Source organism: Cnephaeus nilssonii, assembly GCF_951640355.1.
Source record: "Cnephaeus nilssonii genome assembly, chromosome: X".
NCBI lineage: Eukaryota > Metazoa > Chordata > Mammalia > Chiroptera > Vespertilionidae > Cnephaeus > Cnephaeus nilssonii.
In genome coordinates, this window is record NC_137071.1 from 122,923,075 (window position 1) to 122,942,354 (window position 19,280).

At 41.9% G+C, this 19,280-nt stretch overlaps 1 protein-coding gene across 1 annotated transcript in view; it reads right to left on the minus strand.

The window, feature by feature from the left end:
* Positions 1 to 17,926, minus strand: part of FAAH2 (fatty acid amide hydrolase 2) — a 47,564-nt gene extending 29,638 nt beyond the window's left edge. The window contains exons 1-4 of the mRNA XM_079765093.1: positions 17,596 to 17,926; positions 9,946 to 10,028; positions 1,529 to 1,665; positions 561 to 770 (exon numbers count right to left, since the gene is read on the minus strand). Of these exons, the coding sequence (XP_079621219.1) occupies positions 561 to 770; positions 1,529 to 1,665; positions 9,946 to 10,028; positions 17,596 to 17,787 (622 nt within the window). The 5' untranslated portion in view covers positions 17,788 to 17,926. The remainder of the gene's footprint in view (positions 1 to 560; positions 771 to 1,528; positions 1,666 to 9,945; positions 10,029 to 17,595) is intronic.
* Positions 17,927 to 19,280: the final 1,354 nt, after the last annotated feature.

A 19,280-nucleotide genomic window follows, 5' to 3' on the forward strand; every position in this document is an offset into this window, starting at 1 on the left:
TCAGTTCACTGAACACACTAAACATGTTACCACCTCAGGCTTTTGCACTTTCTGTATTCTGTAACTAGGATTATTTTTGCTTGACCCACTACCCCAACATCCACTGAGTGGTTAGCTGTCTCTGATCCTCTGGATTTCATCATAAAAATCACCTTCTTACAGAGGATTTCCATGACTATATCTGCTATATTCCTGAATTTAGTACAGTTCCTGATATACAGCACAGTTATCAATGCTTAGTATCCTTAGAGTATTTTATCACCTTTGTCTCAGGAAGATAAAATTCTCAAGTTAAACGTTTTTCTAACTTACGTTTTTCTCTCTCTCCCTTGCGCCCTTTCTCTCTCTATACACACACACACACACACACACACACACACACACACACACACACACGGACCAATAGTATGACTGTTCATTGTCTACAATGTTCTTCATCAACCTATGACAAATTTTATAATTGCCTTTACCATAAACACCTAATTATGACTTTCCCAGAAGTTTGTGCAATAGTATTTGTACCCCTTCCTCAGTGATTCACTAACAAATGTTATACTCACCTGAACTTCCACCTACAATATGCCGTAAATCATATGGGTTGTTGGATCGACCATAGACCTTGTTACTGGATTCATACCACATGCACAGCTCACTACAGTTGGTTATGCCCAGAGGAATGGCACCAGCTTCCCTCAGATATGCCACTACAGTGGCATCTGTTTTGGAAATGGCATTACGACGATTCACAAGGCCAGAAGAATTAGGCATTCCTATAAAGTCCACAAGAAAAAGAAGTTAAGCCCTAGTCGGTTTGGCTCAGTGGAAAGAGTGTCGGCCTGCGGACTCCGGGGTCCCGGGTTTGATTCTAGTCAAGGGCACATGCCCGGGTTGCGGGCTCGGTCCCCAGTGGGGGTGTGCGGGAGGCAGTGGTCGATGGTTCCCTCTCATCATTGATGTTTCTATCTCTCTCTTTCCCTTCCTCTCTGAAATCAATAAAAAAATATATTAAAAAAGAAAAAGAAGTTAAAATGTTATTAAATAAAAAATAGGAACAATTTACTGAGCACCTCCAATGAACCAACCCAGCTATTGTGGGTGATTTTCTTAGCACTGACAGGTGATATGACTTAATAGAAAGTGCACAGGCTTTGGAATCAGAACTAAGTTCAAATCATATCTCTGTAGCTTACCAACTCTACAAACTTTGGGAAAGTCTTTTAACTTTTCTGACTCTCAGTTTACATAGGAATAAATGAGATATTGAATGTAAAGTATGTGAACAAATTTAATAAGTAAAAGTGATTAATACAGATCAGCCAGTGTTGCTCAGTGGTTGTGCATAGATCTATGAACCAAGAGGTTAGCAGTTCGATTCCTGGTCAGGGCACATGTCCGGGTTTTGGGCTTGATCCCCAGTAGGGGGTGTGCAGGAGGCCGCCGATCGATCCATGTTTCTCTCTCTCTATCCCTCTCCCTTCCCCTCTCTCTAAAATCAATACAATAAAATAAAAATGAAAAAGAACAGTACCTTGCAGCTGGAAAGCTTCTTTGACTGTCAAAGGAACCCCAAGGAATGGCCATTTCTTTTCCAGGGTGGCATCATCTTCCAACTTCTCTGCAAGCTTTTTATCTATATCACGAGCCTCCTTCTTAGCTGCCTCAAACCTAGAAAAACAGGGCTACATAAAGCTGTGGACCTTGAGAAAGAATATCGTTCTAAGAAAGGCTCCTGATGGCTAACTGAGCTCAAATTTTAAAAACAGGGCCTAGCAGCCATTTCTCCACAGGGGCCTCTCCTGCAAACTGCACTTTACAGAGAAACCTGCACCGAACTACTGCCTCTGCACTAGACTGCCTTCCTGCACCGTGTTCCTGCCATCTGAGCAAGCCCTTGCGGAGGAGTCCCCGGAATCCTATTTCAACCAATAGGACAGATCCTTTCCCTGTACAGAGCTGTGCAGCTATATCCTCATCAGGCTCTTCACCAACTAATCCGAGAGGCTCCATTCTGACCAATCAGGATAGTGCTTTTTGGACCAATCAAACTGGGAAGATTATAGTCAGTCTGTTTCAATAAAAAAAAAAAATCTAAATAAGCATAACCATTTAGAAACCATAGATTTTTCTGTATATATAGAGCTATGTCCAAGGTCAATTCATTAGCATTTGTCAAGCAAAGTCTAAGACCCCAGGGTATGGCACATACCTATAGGCATCTAGCCACCATTTTGGCCGTTGAGACATGAAATATGACAACCATCTTATAACAATGAGAAGATCTAGCCTGAAAATAAGTCTGACAATCCAGGATATCCAAGGCAAAGGACTGAATATATAAGTTGTTGATGATATTTTTTTCAGTTGCTGAGTTAATTATGTGGCTAATCTACCTAAGGACTTCCAGTTTAGTGGGATATTTTCCTTATTGTTTTCAGTCCTTTTGAGTTGGGTTTTCTGTTATTTGCAGTGAAAAGCATCTAAACTAACAGAGTTGGCAGGGCACTTTTAATTGGGTGGTAGGGACAGAAGCTAGATTTCAGTGTCAGTGTAAACAGGAGATATTTTCAGAGAAAATAATTGTGGACTACATTTTGCAGAAGCTTGCTTATGTGAGAAAAATAAGAGCATTATGATAGCCAGTTAGGTACAGCAAGATATTCATCTGAAAATATTATAATCCACTCAGCCGTTGTGGCTCACTAGTTGAGTGTCAACCTATGAACCAGGAAGTCATGGTTCAATTCCTGGTCAGGGCACATGCCCAGGATGCAGGCCCGATCCCCAGTGTGGGGTATGCAGGAGGCAGCCAATCAATGATTCTTTCTCATCATTGATGTTTCTATCACTCTCTCCCTCTTCTTCCCTCTCTGAAGTCAATAAAAATATATTTTAAAAAATGAAAATATTATAATCTAGCTACTAAAAATACACAGAATTTGTCCACTTAAAGGCTCTCTATTAGAGTGGTCAGGATCCAGACTTTGGAGACAGGCTTATTTGAGGTGGATGTGTGACCTTCTAAGTAACAATTCCTTAAACCTCCATTTCACCATCTGTCCTATATAATGAAAGCCTAATATGCAAATCGACCAACTGGCAGAACAACTGGTCGCTATGATGCACACTGACCACCAGGGGGCAGACGCTCAATGCAGGAGCTGCCCCCAGCCCGCAGGACCAAGGCCAGCCAAGGCAGGTACCAGCAGGGGGCCCCTGATCACCCTGCCAGTCACCCCACAGAGGGAGGCGACCTGCAGCAGTGGCGGGTGGCAGGGCTGGCGAGTGGGTGGCACCAGGCCCGCCAAGGCAGGTACCAGCGGGGTTCCCCCCCCCCCCCGCATCGCCCCACCAGTTGCCCCACAGATTGTCCCTGATCACTGGCCAGGCCTAGGGATCCTACCCGTGCATGAATTTCGTGCACCGGGTGTCTAGTAAAACAATAAGACCTACATGCTTTGCCAATGCATAAAATACAGTACCGAGCACACAGAAGCCACTCAACAAAAGGAGGTTATTACTATCATCATTACTAATACCATCCAGTTCTCCTGACAGTCAACAAAATCTGTCAGGAAAGTCAAAGGATTAGGGTTTTAGCAGACTAAGTCAAAGCCAAATTGCCCAAATCGCAGAATTCAGAGAATCGGCAACATAAAATTTAGGAAATAGGCTGCAAGCCTTTATATCAGAAAATACAATGAGAAGAACTGCAACAGGTATTTCTTCAGCATGTCTTACTAGTATGATATTATCAACACCATTTACTGGCAGCCTATTTGTTGGTGGTGAGACACGGTTCCTGGGACACTTGACACCTAGAAATTTCCCAGCCAGTTAGCACAGGGTGGTCAGATTCCTAAGTCCTATTCCTTCCAAGTCTAGAGCGGAGGCCTTTCCAAAGGCCTTAAAAGCTCCGTTGTTGATATTGCCCCAAACCTAAGCCACACCTAATCAGCAAATGCAAAGAACTCTAAGAGAAGGTTGTATGGGCAGAAAGGAAACTAGCTACCATTACACATGGGCTCAGGGCCACAGGCAGCACTAAACCTCTGACACCAAAGAAAGTCCTGTAATTTTAGCCTATCTACAAGCAGGTGCCCCAGAAGAAAAGAATCCTCACCCTGGCCTCTGTAGAGACATACTGAGAACACATCCTAAGGGAGGCTGCAACACCAGAATGATATATAGGCTAGACAGTGTGGTGAGTGACAGACTTTACTGAGGTCTGAGAGGCCTTTTAAAAAATGTTTTTACAATGGAATACTACGCTGCTGTAAAAAGGAACTCCTACCATTCGCAACAGTATGGATGGACCTGAGTGAAATAAGCCAGTCAGAGAAAGATAAATATCACATGATCTCACTCATTTGTGGAATATAATGAACAAAATAAGCTGATGAACAAAAACAGGTCCAGAGACAGAGAAGCATCAATCAGATCATCAAACCTCAGAGGGAAGGTAGAGGAGTGTGGGGTAAGGGGAAGAGATCAACCAAAGGACTTGTATGCATACATATAAGCCTAACCAATGGACAGAGACAACAGGGGGTGAGGGTATGAGCAGGGAAAGGGGTGAGGATGTAAGCGGGGGGGGGGGGATAAGGACACAAATGTAATACCTTAATCAAGAAAGAAAATAAAAAAATGTTTTTATTGATTTGAGAGAGAGAGAGAGAAAAGGTGAGGGAGAGAGAAACATTGATGACCGAGGTACATGGATCAGCTGCCTCCTGCACACCCCCACTGAGGATTGAGCCAGCAACCTGGGCATGTGCCCTGACTGGGAATCAAACCGGTGACCTCTCAGTGCATGGGACATCACTCAACCAACTGAGCCACACCGGCCAGAGATGAGAGGCCTTTTTAATACTATATATCCTGCCTACTCCCAGTGGTCTCACTAGAGCAGGGTCTAGGAGAGCAAAATCCAAGGAGGATTCCATCCCCATGCTCTGGTGAAAAGCTGTACAGCCACCTCACCTCTATAGCAGAAGCTATACAGTCTGCCATCATCATCTGGTTTACTTGTATTAATTTTTCAGAATTTTGTTTTTACACCACTTCCTCCAGAAAGCTTCCATGACACCTCTCCAGACCTGGATAGGTATACCTCCTCCACCCCACAGTGTTCTCTTCTTACAGAGCCTTAGCTCCACTATGCTGTAAACAATAGTTATTTGTATGTTTCAACCACCAGACTAGGAGGTAAAAGAGGCCAGGGCCTGTGTTTTGTTCACCTTTGTACCTTCCAATACCTACCACAGTGTCAGGCACATAGTAGGCATTGAACAAATGTCCGGTGGGTGAGACAATTAAGGTCACAACTAGAGGCCCGGTGCACAAAATTCATGCACTGGGGGAGGGGGGTCCCTCGGCCCAGCCTGCACCCTTTTGCAGTCCTGGACCCCTTGGGGGATGTTCGCCTCCTTGCTGCTCTTTACTGCTCCGCTCGCTGCTCCTTAGTGCTGCCGTGGAGGTGGGAGAGGCTCCCGCCACTGCCTCCACACTCACCAGCGATGAGCCCGGCTTCTGGCTGAGCAGTGCTCCCACTGTGGGAGCACACTGACCACCAGGGGGCAGCTCCTGCGTTGAGTGTCTGCCCCCTGGTGGTCAGTGCGTGTCATAGCAACCTGTTGTTCTGCAGTTCAGCAGATTTTCATATTAGGATTTTATTATATAGGATGGCAATGCAACTCCGAATCAAGCATTCTATACCCCCACTTTATGATGGAACTGGGAAAACTCAGGGTTGTTGGTGTGTTGTTTTTTTGCTAACTAGTGCTTTCTTAGAGCCTCAATTACAGGGTGCTATAGACTGAAAGGCAAGGAAAGAGTGAAGGGATTTGCTTCTTCCACTTTGTTTGTTGTTCCTGATAATATTGTCCCAACAGCAGCCTTTCATCTAGGCCAGGGGTGAGGAACCTTTTTCCTGCCAAGGGCCATTTGGATATTTATAACATCATTCAAGGGCCATACAAAATTATCCACTTAAAAAGTAGCCTGCTATATTTGGTCAAACACTTAATTAATTCATCCCTAATGCCTTGGCAGGGCTAAACCCAATGATTTCACGGGCCTTATCAGATGTTCCCCACTCCTGATCTAGGCAAATCTGGTTAGTTCGAGCTTCCTATTTCTTTCCATACTCTAGAACCAGTCTCACGGCACCCCCTGAGAAGTACCAGTATCAGGCGGCTGCCCCTCAGAGGTCTGAATCATAGCTCCATGAGGGTTCCTCTGTAAGCTTTTGAGGCAGCAGCAGCTAGGCAGCACCCTACCCTCCTCATATGCGTCTAGGTCCTAGCTCTGCAGGAATCTTTTTTTTACCTTCTTAATTCTGACAATGCCATTTTTCCCCTTTGTCCTCTCCGATCTAGGGGTGGTAGTTGTTTTCGTTGTTTCCTACATTCATTATCTCTGAGTTGCTCCAGTGCTACACACTTTCGGTTTTTTTCATTCCTGAAAAACCTATTTCAACAATTCTGTATAATATATTTTTTCAGAATAGTGTGGTTCTGGACCCTGAATGAAACAAAAATGGCGAGAGCACCATGTGCCCTGGGAGCTCAGAAGCAGACTCGTCACAAAGGCTGAGATGATTCAATAAAGTGCAATTGAGACCGGAGCTGAGTCCCTGGGAAATAATTCAGCCAAATGTGGAAGAGATAAGGAGAGGGGAGGAATACCAGGCAGAAGGAACAACATATACAAAGTTAGGGAGATGAGAGAGAGAGCACAATGGGTCAGGGGACATGGAATAGTTCAGTAGCTAGGGAATAGGATATGAAGAAACAGGAAATGCTTGGCGTCACAGGAAATAAGGAAGAGCCATTAAAACTTGTTGACTAATTGAAGTGGGCAGATCGTCTTTGGCAAAGAGGGGCGAAGCCAAGGGTTACACCCAGGTGTCTGGCTTGTGTGACTGGGCGGAAGAACAGGTTTGGGAGAAGTTGATAAAGTGGTAAACATTTTCTGATTAGTCTTTCAAGAGCAGAGAGAAGCTAGGAACCAGCAGATTTAGAGTCCATATTTTCTGCTGCTACTATATTTCGTAGCTGTGTGACTTTAAGCACTGAACTGCCTTGAGAGTCAGTTTAGTGTCCAGTAAACAGGGGGATGGCAATGCAGTAGAACTGTGTATAATCATGAGGACAGTTCCATTTATGGAGCTCCTATTATATTAACAACCATAACAATACCAATAGCTAACACTGACTGATTGATGTAAGGGCCTGTGCTGCATGCTTTACATATATTTTTCATTTAAAAATATTTATCAATTTTGAGAGAGAGAAAGGAAGGGAGAGGGAGAGAGAAACATCAATGTGAGAGAGAAACATCAATCGGTTGCTTCCTGCATGTACCCCGAACCCACAACCTGGGCATGTGCCCCAACCAGGAATAGAACCTGTGGGACTACGCTCAATCAACTGAACCACATAGGCCAGGGCCATATATTTTTCATTTTAATGCCAATATTTTAATTACAAATACAATAGAAACATAATTAGCACAGTAAAGCCATTTTGGTATACTTTAAGGGAAAACCACTGGTGTTACACATAGCATGACTAAACTTCCTAAAATTATTTCTCAATCCATGGTTTTTCTCTCTCCAAATCTTCAATCCTTTCACAGCTACTGCCCTGCCCCACTCTCCCTACTCCCATCAGCAACCTCTCCATTCTCCTATGTGTAGCCCCCCCCCCATCATTTTCAACGAGGACAGGAATTTAATTCTCTCTCAGATCTTCATTAGTACCCTCACACACAAACACAAGTTCTACAACCTAAGACCTCCCTCCTTATGACTCCCATTCCTTAAAATACAATAGAAAAATAAAAGTAACAGAATTTCCTTTTCTCAAATATTTAAAGATATACTGTCAACAAATTACATTTCAAATAAAAGCCCAGTGCAGAATCTGGGGAAACATCGACGGAATGAGGAGCTGCTAAAAAAAAGTGTTGGGAGGATGGTACCAGTGTAGAGCTGGTCCATAGAAAAAGGAAGGGGACAAGGCAGAACTTCTGGAACATACAGACACTCTGTACTTCTGTTTCTGTGAGTTTGGGCACCAGATGTCTACATATTTGGATCATGGCTCTATCACATGCTACCTGTATGACACTAGGCAAGTAACTTAAATTCTCTGGGTCACCCTTTTCACATTTACAACATAGCAAATGTAGTATTTTATGGAAAAGCTTTTGAAATGATTAAAGTTAAAATGTATAAAGTGCCCCGGCCAGTGTGGCTCAGTGGTTGAGCATCAATCTATGAACCAGGAGGTCATGGTTCGATTCCTGATCAGGGCACATGCCCGGGTTGTGGGCTCGGTCCCCAGTGTGGGGTGTGCAGGAGGCAGCCGATCAATGATTCTCTCTCATCATTGATGTTTCTATCTTTCTTTCCGAAATCAATAAAAATATATTAATAAGGAGTCCATTCTTTATAAAAATTACCAAAAATGTATAAAGTAACTATAAAGCACAATCTATTTCATGTAGTAGTGTATTTCATAAGAATATCTTAAATATTTATAATTTCATAATGCTGGTTTTCATTTAATTTACATGTACAGTAACTGGCAAGTGATATTTTTCCATTTTTATAGTAATATAATCTTTCACTTAAAAATAATTGACTAAATAATTGACTTAAATAATAAGTGATGCAATTTAATAAGTATATTAATTAACAATAGAGTTGCTATACAAACAAGACAAAAATCTTGAAGGTACTATATGAATGAGATCTGGAAAATGTCGCTCTAGATCATGGCATGATAAGAACTGTGCTGTGTAGGATGCCACTGGAAAACAAATCCAAATTTTGTCTCTCTAATACCTCACAGTTCCCTGGAAGAGTTTACTTGGTAACTGAGACACAGAAATCACATATACACTGAGTGGCCAGATTATTATGATCTCTGAATGCATAATAATCTGGCCACACAGTATAAATATATATATAAATATATAAATATATAAATATATAAATATATAAATAAATATAAATATAAATAAATAAATAAATATAAATAAACATATATATATACACACACACATATATATATACACACATATATATATATATTTATATATCAGAGGCCCGGTACATGAATTCGTGCATGGGTGGGGTCCAGCCAGCCTGGCCAGGGGGAGGGGACATGGGTGGTTGGCCAGCCTGCCTGCTGGTCGAACTCCTGGTCGAGGGGACAATTTGCATATCAGCCTTTTATTATATAGGATATACACTGAGTGGCCAGATTATTATGCATTCAGAGATCATAATTATCTGGCCACTCTGTATAATATCTTTTTAAAATACCATCTACTATACTAAATCCACATTGGAATGTGTGGTAGTAATGGAGCATTCTCTTATTAGAGTTGCTACCAAAAACCCATTATTTCAATAAGCGCTCAATGGTGCCTACCAAGTTCAGGCCTTGTTCTGGGTGTTGAATATGTAAAAACCAATGAAATGTATTCTTTGTCATCAAAGATCTTAAAGTCACTGGGAGGTGTGAGGAAGCAGTCAGAAACATAAAAGCTCAACAAAGGGCAAGAAGTGCTGAATTAGCCCTAGCTGGTTTGGCTCAGTGGATAGAGCGTTGGCCTGCAGACTGAAGGGTCCCAGGTTCGATTCCGGCCAAGGGCACATGCCGGGGTTGTGGGCTCGATCCCCAGTAGGGGGCGTGCAGGAGGCAGCCGATCAATGATTCTCTCTCATCATTGATATTTCTATCTCTCTATCCCTCTCCCTTCCTCTCTGAAATCAATAAAGAAATATTTTTTTAAAAAGTGCTGAATTATAAGTTAGGGTAGGTCCCAGTGAGAAACCAAAGGAAGGACACAGAGGAAGAGGAGTCCAGGAAATATGCCAAGATGGCATGGCCACAGAAACAGGACCAAAACCATGACAGTAAAAATGCTCACCTGTACTTGACAATTCCATTGATCAGTGGGTTCACATCCACGATCCTGTTGATATAAGCCTGAATGACATCTACGCATCTCACCTGCAAAATACAATCATTTATTTAACAGGTGTTTATTTGAAGAACTATTTATCCATTCAACAAGCACTTTTTATTTAAGACATCTTCAATGAATTATCCAGTCCATTGTGAGGTAAAAGATGTCTACTTTGAAGCTAAAAAAAGTCAACATATGCCAATATTAGAAGGCTCTGAACAATGGGTAGGGATAAAAGACATAAGCTCCCCTTTAGTAAGTAGAAATTGGGAGTCCAGAGATATTATGTATATATACTCAACTAGTAAATATATTTTCTAGAAAATAACCAGTATAACGATAGATACCCTTTTCATAGCAATACCCTGAAATTTAACATTATACATCACCTTTGCAAAATCTAGGAGTTGAGGAGTGGAGACAAAGCTCATTAATGCAGTTTCCAGATAAAATAAAGGACACCAAGTTAAATTTTAATTTCAGATGAATAGCGAATAATTTTTAGTATAAGTAGGTCCCAAATATTGCATGGGGATAATTTTACTAAAAATTATTCATTACTTATCTGAAATTACAATTAAACTGAGTGTCCTGCATTCTATTTTGCTAAATCTGGCAACCCTAGGCCAAGGATCTTAGTTTAGGAATATGAGGAGAGGTAAGACAAATAAAACACCTGGGGGTTCTTAGGGATTAGCATTTATCTATTATATACAATTATAGTTTTAATGATAATTTTTATACATGGGACAATAAGCATTAAGAAATTAAAAAGCAAAGTAAAACTCCCAAATAAACAGGAAAGGAAAGGAAAAGAAAAGAAACTAGATCAAGCCAGAAAAAAGTAAGGAAAGGGAAGTGAGAAAGTAAGTATAATAAATTATAAACATTACATCAAATGGAAGGAATTAAGCAAATTACATCATAATAAGTGAGGACTGAATTCCTCTATCAAAGAGCAGAGACATCAAAACTGTGGGCTTTTTTGTTTGTTTTGTTTTGTTTTAAAGCTCAGCTCAGCTATACATTGTTTACAAGTCATTCATCTGGTACAAAGCGACAATGAAAGGTTAAAAATAAAAGAATGGGCAAAGATATATGAGATAAATGTAAACAAGAAAGCACGTGTGATATCATTAATATCTGATAAGCAAATTTCACCACTGAAACATGAAATATTACAATCCATTAAAATGATATAACAGTAATATACTTTTTTGTATTAAAAAGCAGGCAAATACATAGAGCATAAACTCCTAAGACTATAAAGAGAGCTTGACCAGAAATACAAGTATAGTAACAGATAATATAGCTTTTTCAGAAACTGACAAATTAAGTAGTCAAAAATAAGCTTATATCTAGGAATTTAGTAATACAGCCAATATGTTCAAGGACATAGAGAGAACTTCTATTCCATCAAAAAGAAACACTCTTTCTGTTCATGAATCATGAACAGAAAATGATAATGTATTTATCTAAACACAAAGAAAATCTTAAGTCACAAAAGTTAGTAAGAGTTCCTATCAATTAAATCAATAATCATAAACTAGTAATTCTAGAGAACCAAAGTAAGAAAAATATAATTTTAAGAAGGCTTAACTATTTCAAAACACACTCTTCCACATAACCAATGGGTCTAAGAGATAAACAAAATTAACCCTTTGCACTCGCTTGCTTTTTTCTCGATTCCTTTATTCTACTCGGGATTTAATTTTTTAAATACCCCAGATTTTGCCGGAGCCAGTTTGGCTCAGTGGATAGAGCGTCAGTCTTCGGACTGAGGGGTCCCGGGTTCGATTCCTGTCAAGGGCATGTACATTGGTTGCGGGCGCATCCCTGGTGGGGGGTGTGCAGGAGGCAGCTGGTGGATGTTTCTAGCTCTCTATCCCTCTCCCTTCCTCTCTGTAGAAAATCAATAAAATATATTTTAAAAAAATACCCCAGATTTTACAAAGCGCGGCAGTAGAATAAAAAACTGGAGTTTCTTTTCATGCAAACTTATTTATTTGGATTTTTTAATATTTCAAATTATTGATACATTCAAAGAGTATAAAAAGAGCTGCTACCGATGCTAACCGTGTCGAGTCACACTTGACATCCGAGTGCAAAAGGTTAAAATAGAAAATTATACAGAAATTCACAAAAAGAGGAACATTTCTTACCAAAACCTACAGAACACAAGCTCAAGCTGTTGTAAATGTATTCTTCATAAAAATAATAGGACATAAGCTAGCCAATGTAAAATAATAGGAAAATAAAGTAAATTTAAAAAGTAAATAAAAAAGATAATGATAACCAGTGACCTCCTGGTACATGGGTCAACAAATGCTCAACCACTAAGCCACGTCGGCCAGGCTCTCTATTAAGTATTGATTATATTAATGTAAATAGATAATATAAGCACATATGTTTCAAAAGCTAAAGGCCCTTCCCACCCGTCATCTAACATTCCCTCACAGTTCTCCCCAGAATCAACTACTCTATCAGTTTTCATGCATTTTCCTAGAAAGAAACAGAGAGAGGGAGGGAGGAGGTAGAGGGAGAGGGAGAAAGAGAGAGAGAGAGAGAGAGAGAGAGTGAGAGAGAGAGCAAAAAGATTTTTTTCATACAAATGACAGTATATTATATAAATTGTTCCACACTTTGCACAGTTTATTTTTTAATTCAACAATATGTCCTGGAACTCATTCCATATCTTGGACATAAAGAGTCACTTTATTCCTTCTTATTTGTTATATAATTTTCTAATACATATATATAGTAGAAGCCCAGCATGTGAAATCACTCGGCCCCGCCCACCTGCACACAGCCCTGCCCACCCATGCGGGTCTTTGGTTGTTATGGCGTTAGGGCCACTGGGTTTTTATTATACACACACACACACACACACACACACACACACACACACACACACACAAACACTGTAACAAATTTAATCAGGACCCTGATTTGCTTTACAAGCATTTGCTATTAAAAATAACATGAGACCCTAGCCAGTTTGGCTCAGTGGATAGAGCGTCCGCCTGTGGACTCAAGGGTCCAGGGTTTGATTCTGGTCAAGGGCTTGTACCTTGGTTGCAGGCTCCTCCCCAGCCTGGGCCCTGGTCAGGGCTCATACAGGAGGCAACCAATCGATGTGTTTCTCTCACACTGATGTTTGTCTTTCCCTCTCTCTTCCACTCTCCCTAAAATTCAAAATATCCTCAGGTGAGGATTAACAAAACAAAAAATAAAATAAAATAACATGAGGATATCCTCATTTACATATCATTAGGTGACTTCTGAGTGGGAATTATATCTTTAAAACCTCACCACCACCTGGATGGTGTTGCTCAGAGTTTGAGTGTCGACCCATGCACTAGGAGGTCACTGGTTCAATTCCCAGTCAGGGCACATGCCTAGGTTTCCAGTTCGATCCCCAGCAGGGGGTGTGTGTAGGAGGCAGCTAATCGATATTGATGTTTTCCTCTCATCCATGTTTCTCTCTCTCTCTCCCTCTCCCTTTCTCTCTCTCTCTAAAATCAATAAAAACACATTAAAAAAAAAACACTTCATCACCTTTGGGATCACCAACAAAATCAGACTTCCAAGTGTACAAAGACAATGGCCCATTTATGGATGGTGGCGACAGTGATAAGTTGATATCCTTTTGTGAGGTCCAATCTTAGAGGCCAACTGAGGTTGTGGAAGTTGAATAGTGGTAGCCTGAATTCTGAATAATGAAACAGAGACTATGAATCGAAAGGCAAGCACATATAGAGTTGACATTGACTCACAGGAAACTGACGATTCAGAGAACTGATTAGCATGAAGTAACACAGCAACGGAATCAAACTGACCTAGCTTTATCACTTCTTAGCTGTATGACATTGGACAAGTTACTAGAGAGGTCTAAACTTTGCTTTCCTTGTCTGTAAGGTGGTGATAATTAATTACGCAATCTCTAAAGGTTGTTATGAGAATACAATTTTTAAACATCTAAGCAAAATATCTGTCTTAGCAGCATACGTGTAGGTAATGAGAATGGGTTTGATAAAACCAAAATAAAGTGGCAGGGACAAGAAAACAAAACAAAATAAAATATCCCTCTATAAAAGCTAGCATCCATGAGTGTATTTCCTGTTTCCTACTGAAAGATAAGACTGAAACCTATAACACTAACTTTTATTGAGCATGTGTTAAGGGTTTCATAGCCATTATTCCATTAAAGTAGCCAGACAACTTTATGAAGACATTGTTATACTATTTTATGACCATTTTACAATTAAGGATTCTGCAGCACAAAGGGGTTAAGTCACGTACCCAAGTCCCGATCCTTAGGGAGAAAAAGAAAAGGCCAACCTTTGGCCTTCAGAGACATAAGGAAAACAGATTAGTGACTTAATGGCCTTTTCAAGCCTGCAGTATTAGTATAAAGACTCAAGAAGGCAATTGCCATCCCGATAGCAAAACCGGGGTTAAGTAAAATAACAGGAAGAAACTTGAATTTTCTGACGAAGGTCTCAAGGCAAACGGAATGTACCAGGACTTTACGACTTTCCTTCACCCAGTGTATAGAATGTACGCACGCATTCATGTACGCCAGGACCAAAAGATAATATCTCAATGCACGTAAGTACATCTGAGTAAGTACATAGAGCCTGTTGGAGCTAGCCCTGTTAAAATAAATAGGCGACAGTGTCAAATCCCTCATGTGTACACTTTTATCTTGATCTTAGAATAATGTCTTGCTTTTTAATTTGAGAATTGAAGATAAAATACAGAAAGTTCCTGGTATACAGTATGAGCTATATAAATGATAACTATTATTATTCCATCTGGAACCCTAGATGTGACCAAAAAATGCAACTGAAACTGACTAGTCTCACATAAAAAAAATAGGTAAAATCATCATGAATCTTTTTAACCCTTTGCACTCGCTTGCTTTTTTCTCAATTCCTTTATTCTACTCGGGATTTAATTTTTTAAATACCCCAGATTTTACATAGCGCGGCAGTAGAATAAAAAACTGGAGTTTCTTTTAATACAAACTTATTTATTTGGATTTTTTTATATTTCAAATTATTGATACATTCAAAGAGTATAAAAAGAGCTGCTACCGATGCTAACCGTGTCGAGTCACACTCGACATCGGAGTGCAAAAGGTTAATGGCTTCCTCCTAGTCCCTAGCAGTAGGACTGAAAGGAGGCCAGCTTTCTCAAGCATTAAATGGTCCAGGGCAGTTTTTCTCATTCTGGGTACTACTGACATCTTGGGACAGTCGATCCTTTGCTATGCAGTGGAGTCTCTTGTGCATGGCAGTATCCATGGGCTCTACGCACTCAATGCAAAAGCACCTTCACCCAGTTGTGACAGCCCAAAATGTCAACAGACATTGTTATAGTCCCCCGGAGAGAACCACTGTTCTAGAAAAAGGAAGGAAATACCAAAGAAAGAAAAGGCAGAAGTTGTTAATATGGGCATTGACAGAGGTAGAAATTTGGCGGGATTGAGATAGAACTAGGACAAATAAGACTATATCTTCTCCACTTCTTACCTTAAGAACATTTTTATAGACAGTATATGTAGATAATATCTTCTCATAGATAAGCATAACATATCAATAATGATTACCTGATGATGGTAATAATAGTAAGACATAGTATCATGCCAGGTGGTATTTTTAATAGTTTTACATAATATGACCTTAACCCTCACAATTCTTTTATTATTATTATTATTTTTTAAATATATATTTTATTGATTTTTTACAGAGAGGAAGGGAGAGGGATAGAGAGTTAGAAACATCGAGAGAGAAACATCAATCAGCCGCCTCCCGCACACTCCCTACTGGGTATGTGCCCGCAACCAAGGTACATGCCCCCGACCAGAATCGAACCCGGGACCCTTCAGTCCGCAGGCTGATGCTCTATCCACTGAGCCAAACCGATCAGGGCTCACAATTCTTTTTTTAAAATACATTTTTATTGATTTCAGAGAGGAAAGGAGAGATAACATCAATGAGGAGAGGGAATCATTGATCGGCTGCCTCCTGCACGTTTGACTGAGCCCACAACCCAGGCATGGGCCCTTGACAGGAATCGAACCTGGGACCCTTTGGTCCGCAGGCCGATGCTCTATCCCCTGTGCCAAACCGACTAGGGTCCTTAAGGTAGATTCTATAATCAAGTCTATTTTTCTTGCAGAATATCAGAGGCACAGAGAGGTTATGGGATGTTTCCAAGATTGCATTACTAAATAGTAGGAGAGCCAGGATTTCTCAAGCCAGGCAGTCTGGCTCCAGAGTTCATCCTTCTAATCACTATCCTCCACCTCTATGTGCCAGGTGCTTGACACGCATTATTTGCAACTGTCATGGCAACCCTTGCCCAGGGTGACAGAGCTTTGAAGAGGCAGACCCAAATTCGAAAGCTATGGTCTTTCCACTACATCTCACTCCCCCACAAAAGGCTAGGAGAGGAGAGAGGGAAACGGTGGAGTATGTCATTGAAAGGTTATCAGGAGTATAAACAGGCATTCTTGATTCTAACAATAAAGCAATGAGGAAAAACAAATGAGACAAGATAGGGATAAAGACAAGAGGGGAATAAAGAACGGACACTAGACTATAACCCCAGATCTCTAGGGAACTAACTATTCCTGTGGCACAGAAATAGACGGTCCTGCTTGCAATTGTTTGAGCTGCTTACATGTTTGCATTAAGCATTCCCACCAATTTTGGTGTATTTGTGCAAAGCGTTTTACCTCGGGTTTCTCGTGTGTAAAATGGGTATATTACCTAGACACCTGCATCAGTGAAACAGAACATGCTTAAACAGCCCGCGCGGCATTTGAGATGAACTTATACACTGACTATACGGTAGTCACGGGCCTTACTATCCGATGGCAGGTATACCCGCAGCAGGTACACATTTTTTAATATAAAAATCCCTTGAGCCCCCCCCGCGCCAGGTGGCTTAGTTGGTCGGAGCGTCGCCCACCTGGCCAGCAAAGAGGATTGCGGGTTCGATCCCTCGCCCCACCCCCACCCCTCCCCCACCCCCGTCCTGGCATGCACGCAAGGCTACGGATGGATGTTTCTCTCACCTCTCTCTATTTCTCTCTCTCTCTCTCTCTCAAATTAATTTAAATGAATAAATAAATAAATATATCCCCGGGTGAGGATTTTTTTTTTATTTTAATCCCTTGAAAAAGAAGCATCACCTAGGGCGGGGGCGGGGGCGGGGGCGGGAGCAGGATCGGGGAGCTCAAGAGGGGATGGATTTCCCTTCGGATCGTTTTGTAAACCGCACCCGACTTATCCCCGCACAATTATTACACACAAACAGGGCAAAAGGACACGAAGAAACGTGAAGCGGCGCCAATAGAGCCCTACCGACGCCCACTGCAAAGGCTCGGGGTAGAAACACTACAACTCCCAGAAGTCTCCGTTCATCCCCAATCAAAGCCTCTCCTCCGCCGCCCCACGGGGAGTGGAAAGGAAATGTGTCCCCACAAAACCCCAACTCGTTACCACAACAACCACCGCCGCCACACGCCCAGGGATGGAGTTGCCCCGAAAAGCCCGGTCGGCCCGGTCCCGCTGGAATCAGTGCGCGTCGCCCGCTCACCTTCCTCTGGCGGATCAGCTTGGCCAGCTGCACCCCCGAAAGCAGCAGTAATGGTTCAGTCACAGGCGGTGTGGTCATCGAGCCAAACTTGGGGCCGCCGAAGGCTCGAGCGACTTGGCCTATTAGGCCAATGAGAAAGCCCATCGCCTGCAGAAGCAGCAGCTGGAGCCGGGCGGTGAACAGAGGCGCCATGGCGGCTGGGATTCCGCCGGGTCCTAGTGCTGGACGGTTCCGTGCACCCTCGGCCAGAGGAGCCGGAGAGACTAAGCAAGGGAAGTGTTTAGGAATCCTTTCATTTGTGAGTCCGAGATCTACCCACAATTCCACAGGAGCCGACTTGTCATCACCTGCTGGGTTCTGGGCCAGGGATGGGGGCGGAGTAAAGTCTTCCCAGCAACTGGCTGAGTGTAACGCAATCCATTGTTAGTGCCCCTGGAGCCCAACCCAGAGAAGGGAGATAAAAGAAGGAAAGCTGCCTTTGGAGTTGCCAGTTCGGCCACGAACTAACCTTGGCCAGTTTATGCTACGTTTTCGATACTCGGCTCTAATGAAAACTAGGAGTAATTATTCTTACATCAAAGGGTTATGGTAAACACTAGGTAATTCAATGGCACAAATCATGGCACATAGTATAAATGGTAGGTGTTATCATTGATTTCATTTTACCTGTGGAAAAAATAAAGTGTAAGTATGCCTTTGCATGTAAATATGTAGTATGTTCAACTAAATAACAAGCACCTCAGGAACATATTATCTATATCCATAGTATTTAATCCGTGTGAAATCATAAACAGGTGGTACTGATAAATAAATAAAAATCTAGTCCACACCTCTCTCCAGATACTTAAATTTAGTGCCTGTTTGACATGTCTGCATGAATGTCGCACAGATCCAGCCATTTTCAACGTGCCCAAAACTCTTCATCTTCCCAAACCTGCTACTCCTGCAAATTCATAAGCGGCATTTTCATCTACCCAGTCAGCCATGCCCCAAATCTGGGAATCACCTTAGATCCTTCTTCTTTTTCTCTCATCCTCATGAGTAGCCACCAAGTCCAGTTAATAATTTCCCCTCCTCACTCAGCCCTAGCTCAGATCTCATTAATGTTTCAGTGAACTTCTACAGATAACCAACTGATAACCCTGCCTTCATTTAGAGTGTTCTTCCCAATATACAAATCCAATCAGATTCCTCCTCTGCCAATGGCTCTTCAGTGATCACCCACTTTCTTCAAGTTCAGTCCCCATCTACTTCATCTGTGATAGATCCTCCCTTCCCCCAACTGACGGACGGAGTATGACGTAAACTGCACCTGCAGCCTGAACATTCCTAAGCACCTAACCAGGCACCTTATATGAACTGTATATTGAACCACCAATCAGCACCTGCCAAATACCCTAAGCCCCTGATTCCTGAGTACCTAAGTGCCTAATCATGTGCCTTATATGAAACCACCAATCAGCGTGTGCCGAGTACCCTAAGCCCCATCCCTTCCCTTTCCTCCCCTCAAAAGGCGCCTTCACCCCTGCACATGTGCTCTCTTCCTTTGCAAGGCAGCCCGGCAGGGTCCTTCTCCTCTAATAAAGCCTGTAGTCCTGGTCTTCGGCCCTCTGTCTCATCTTTTAATCTGGTATTCAAATATCTAATGACTGGTGTCTGAAAACCTCTGTACCTCATCCTTAGCC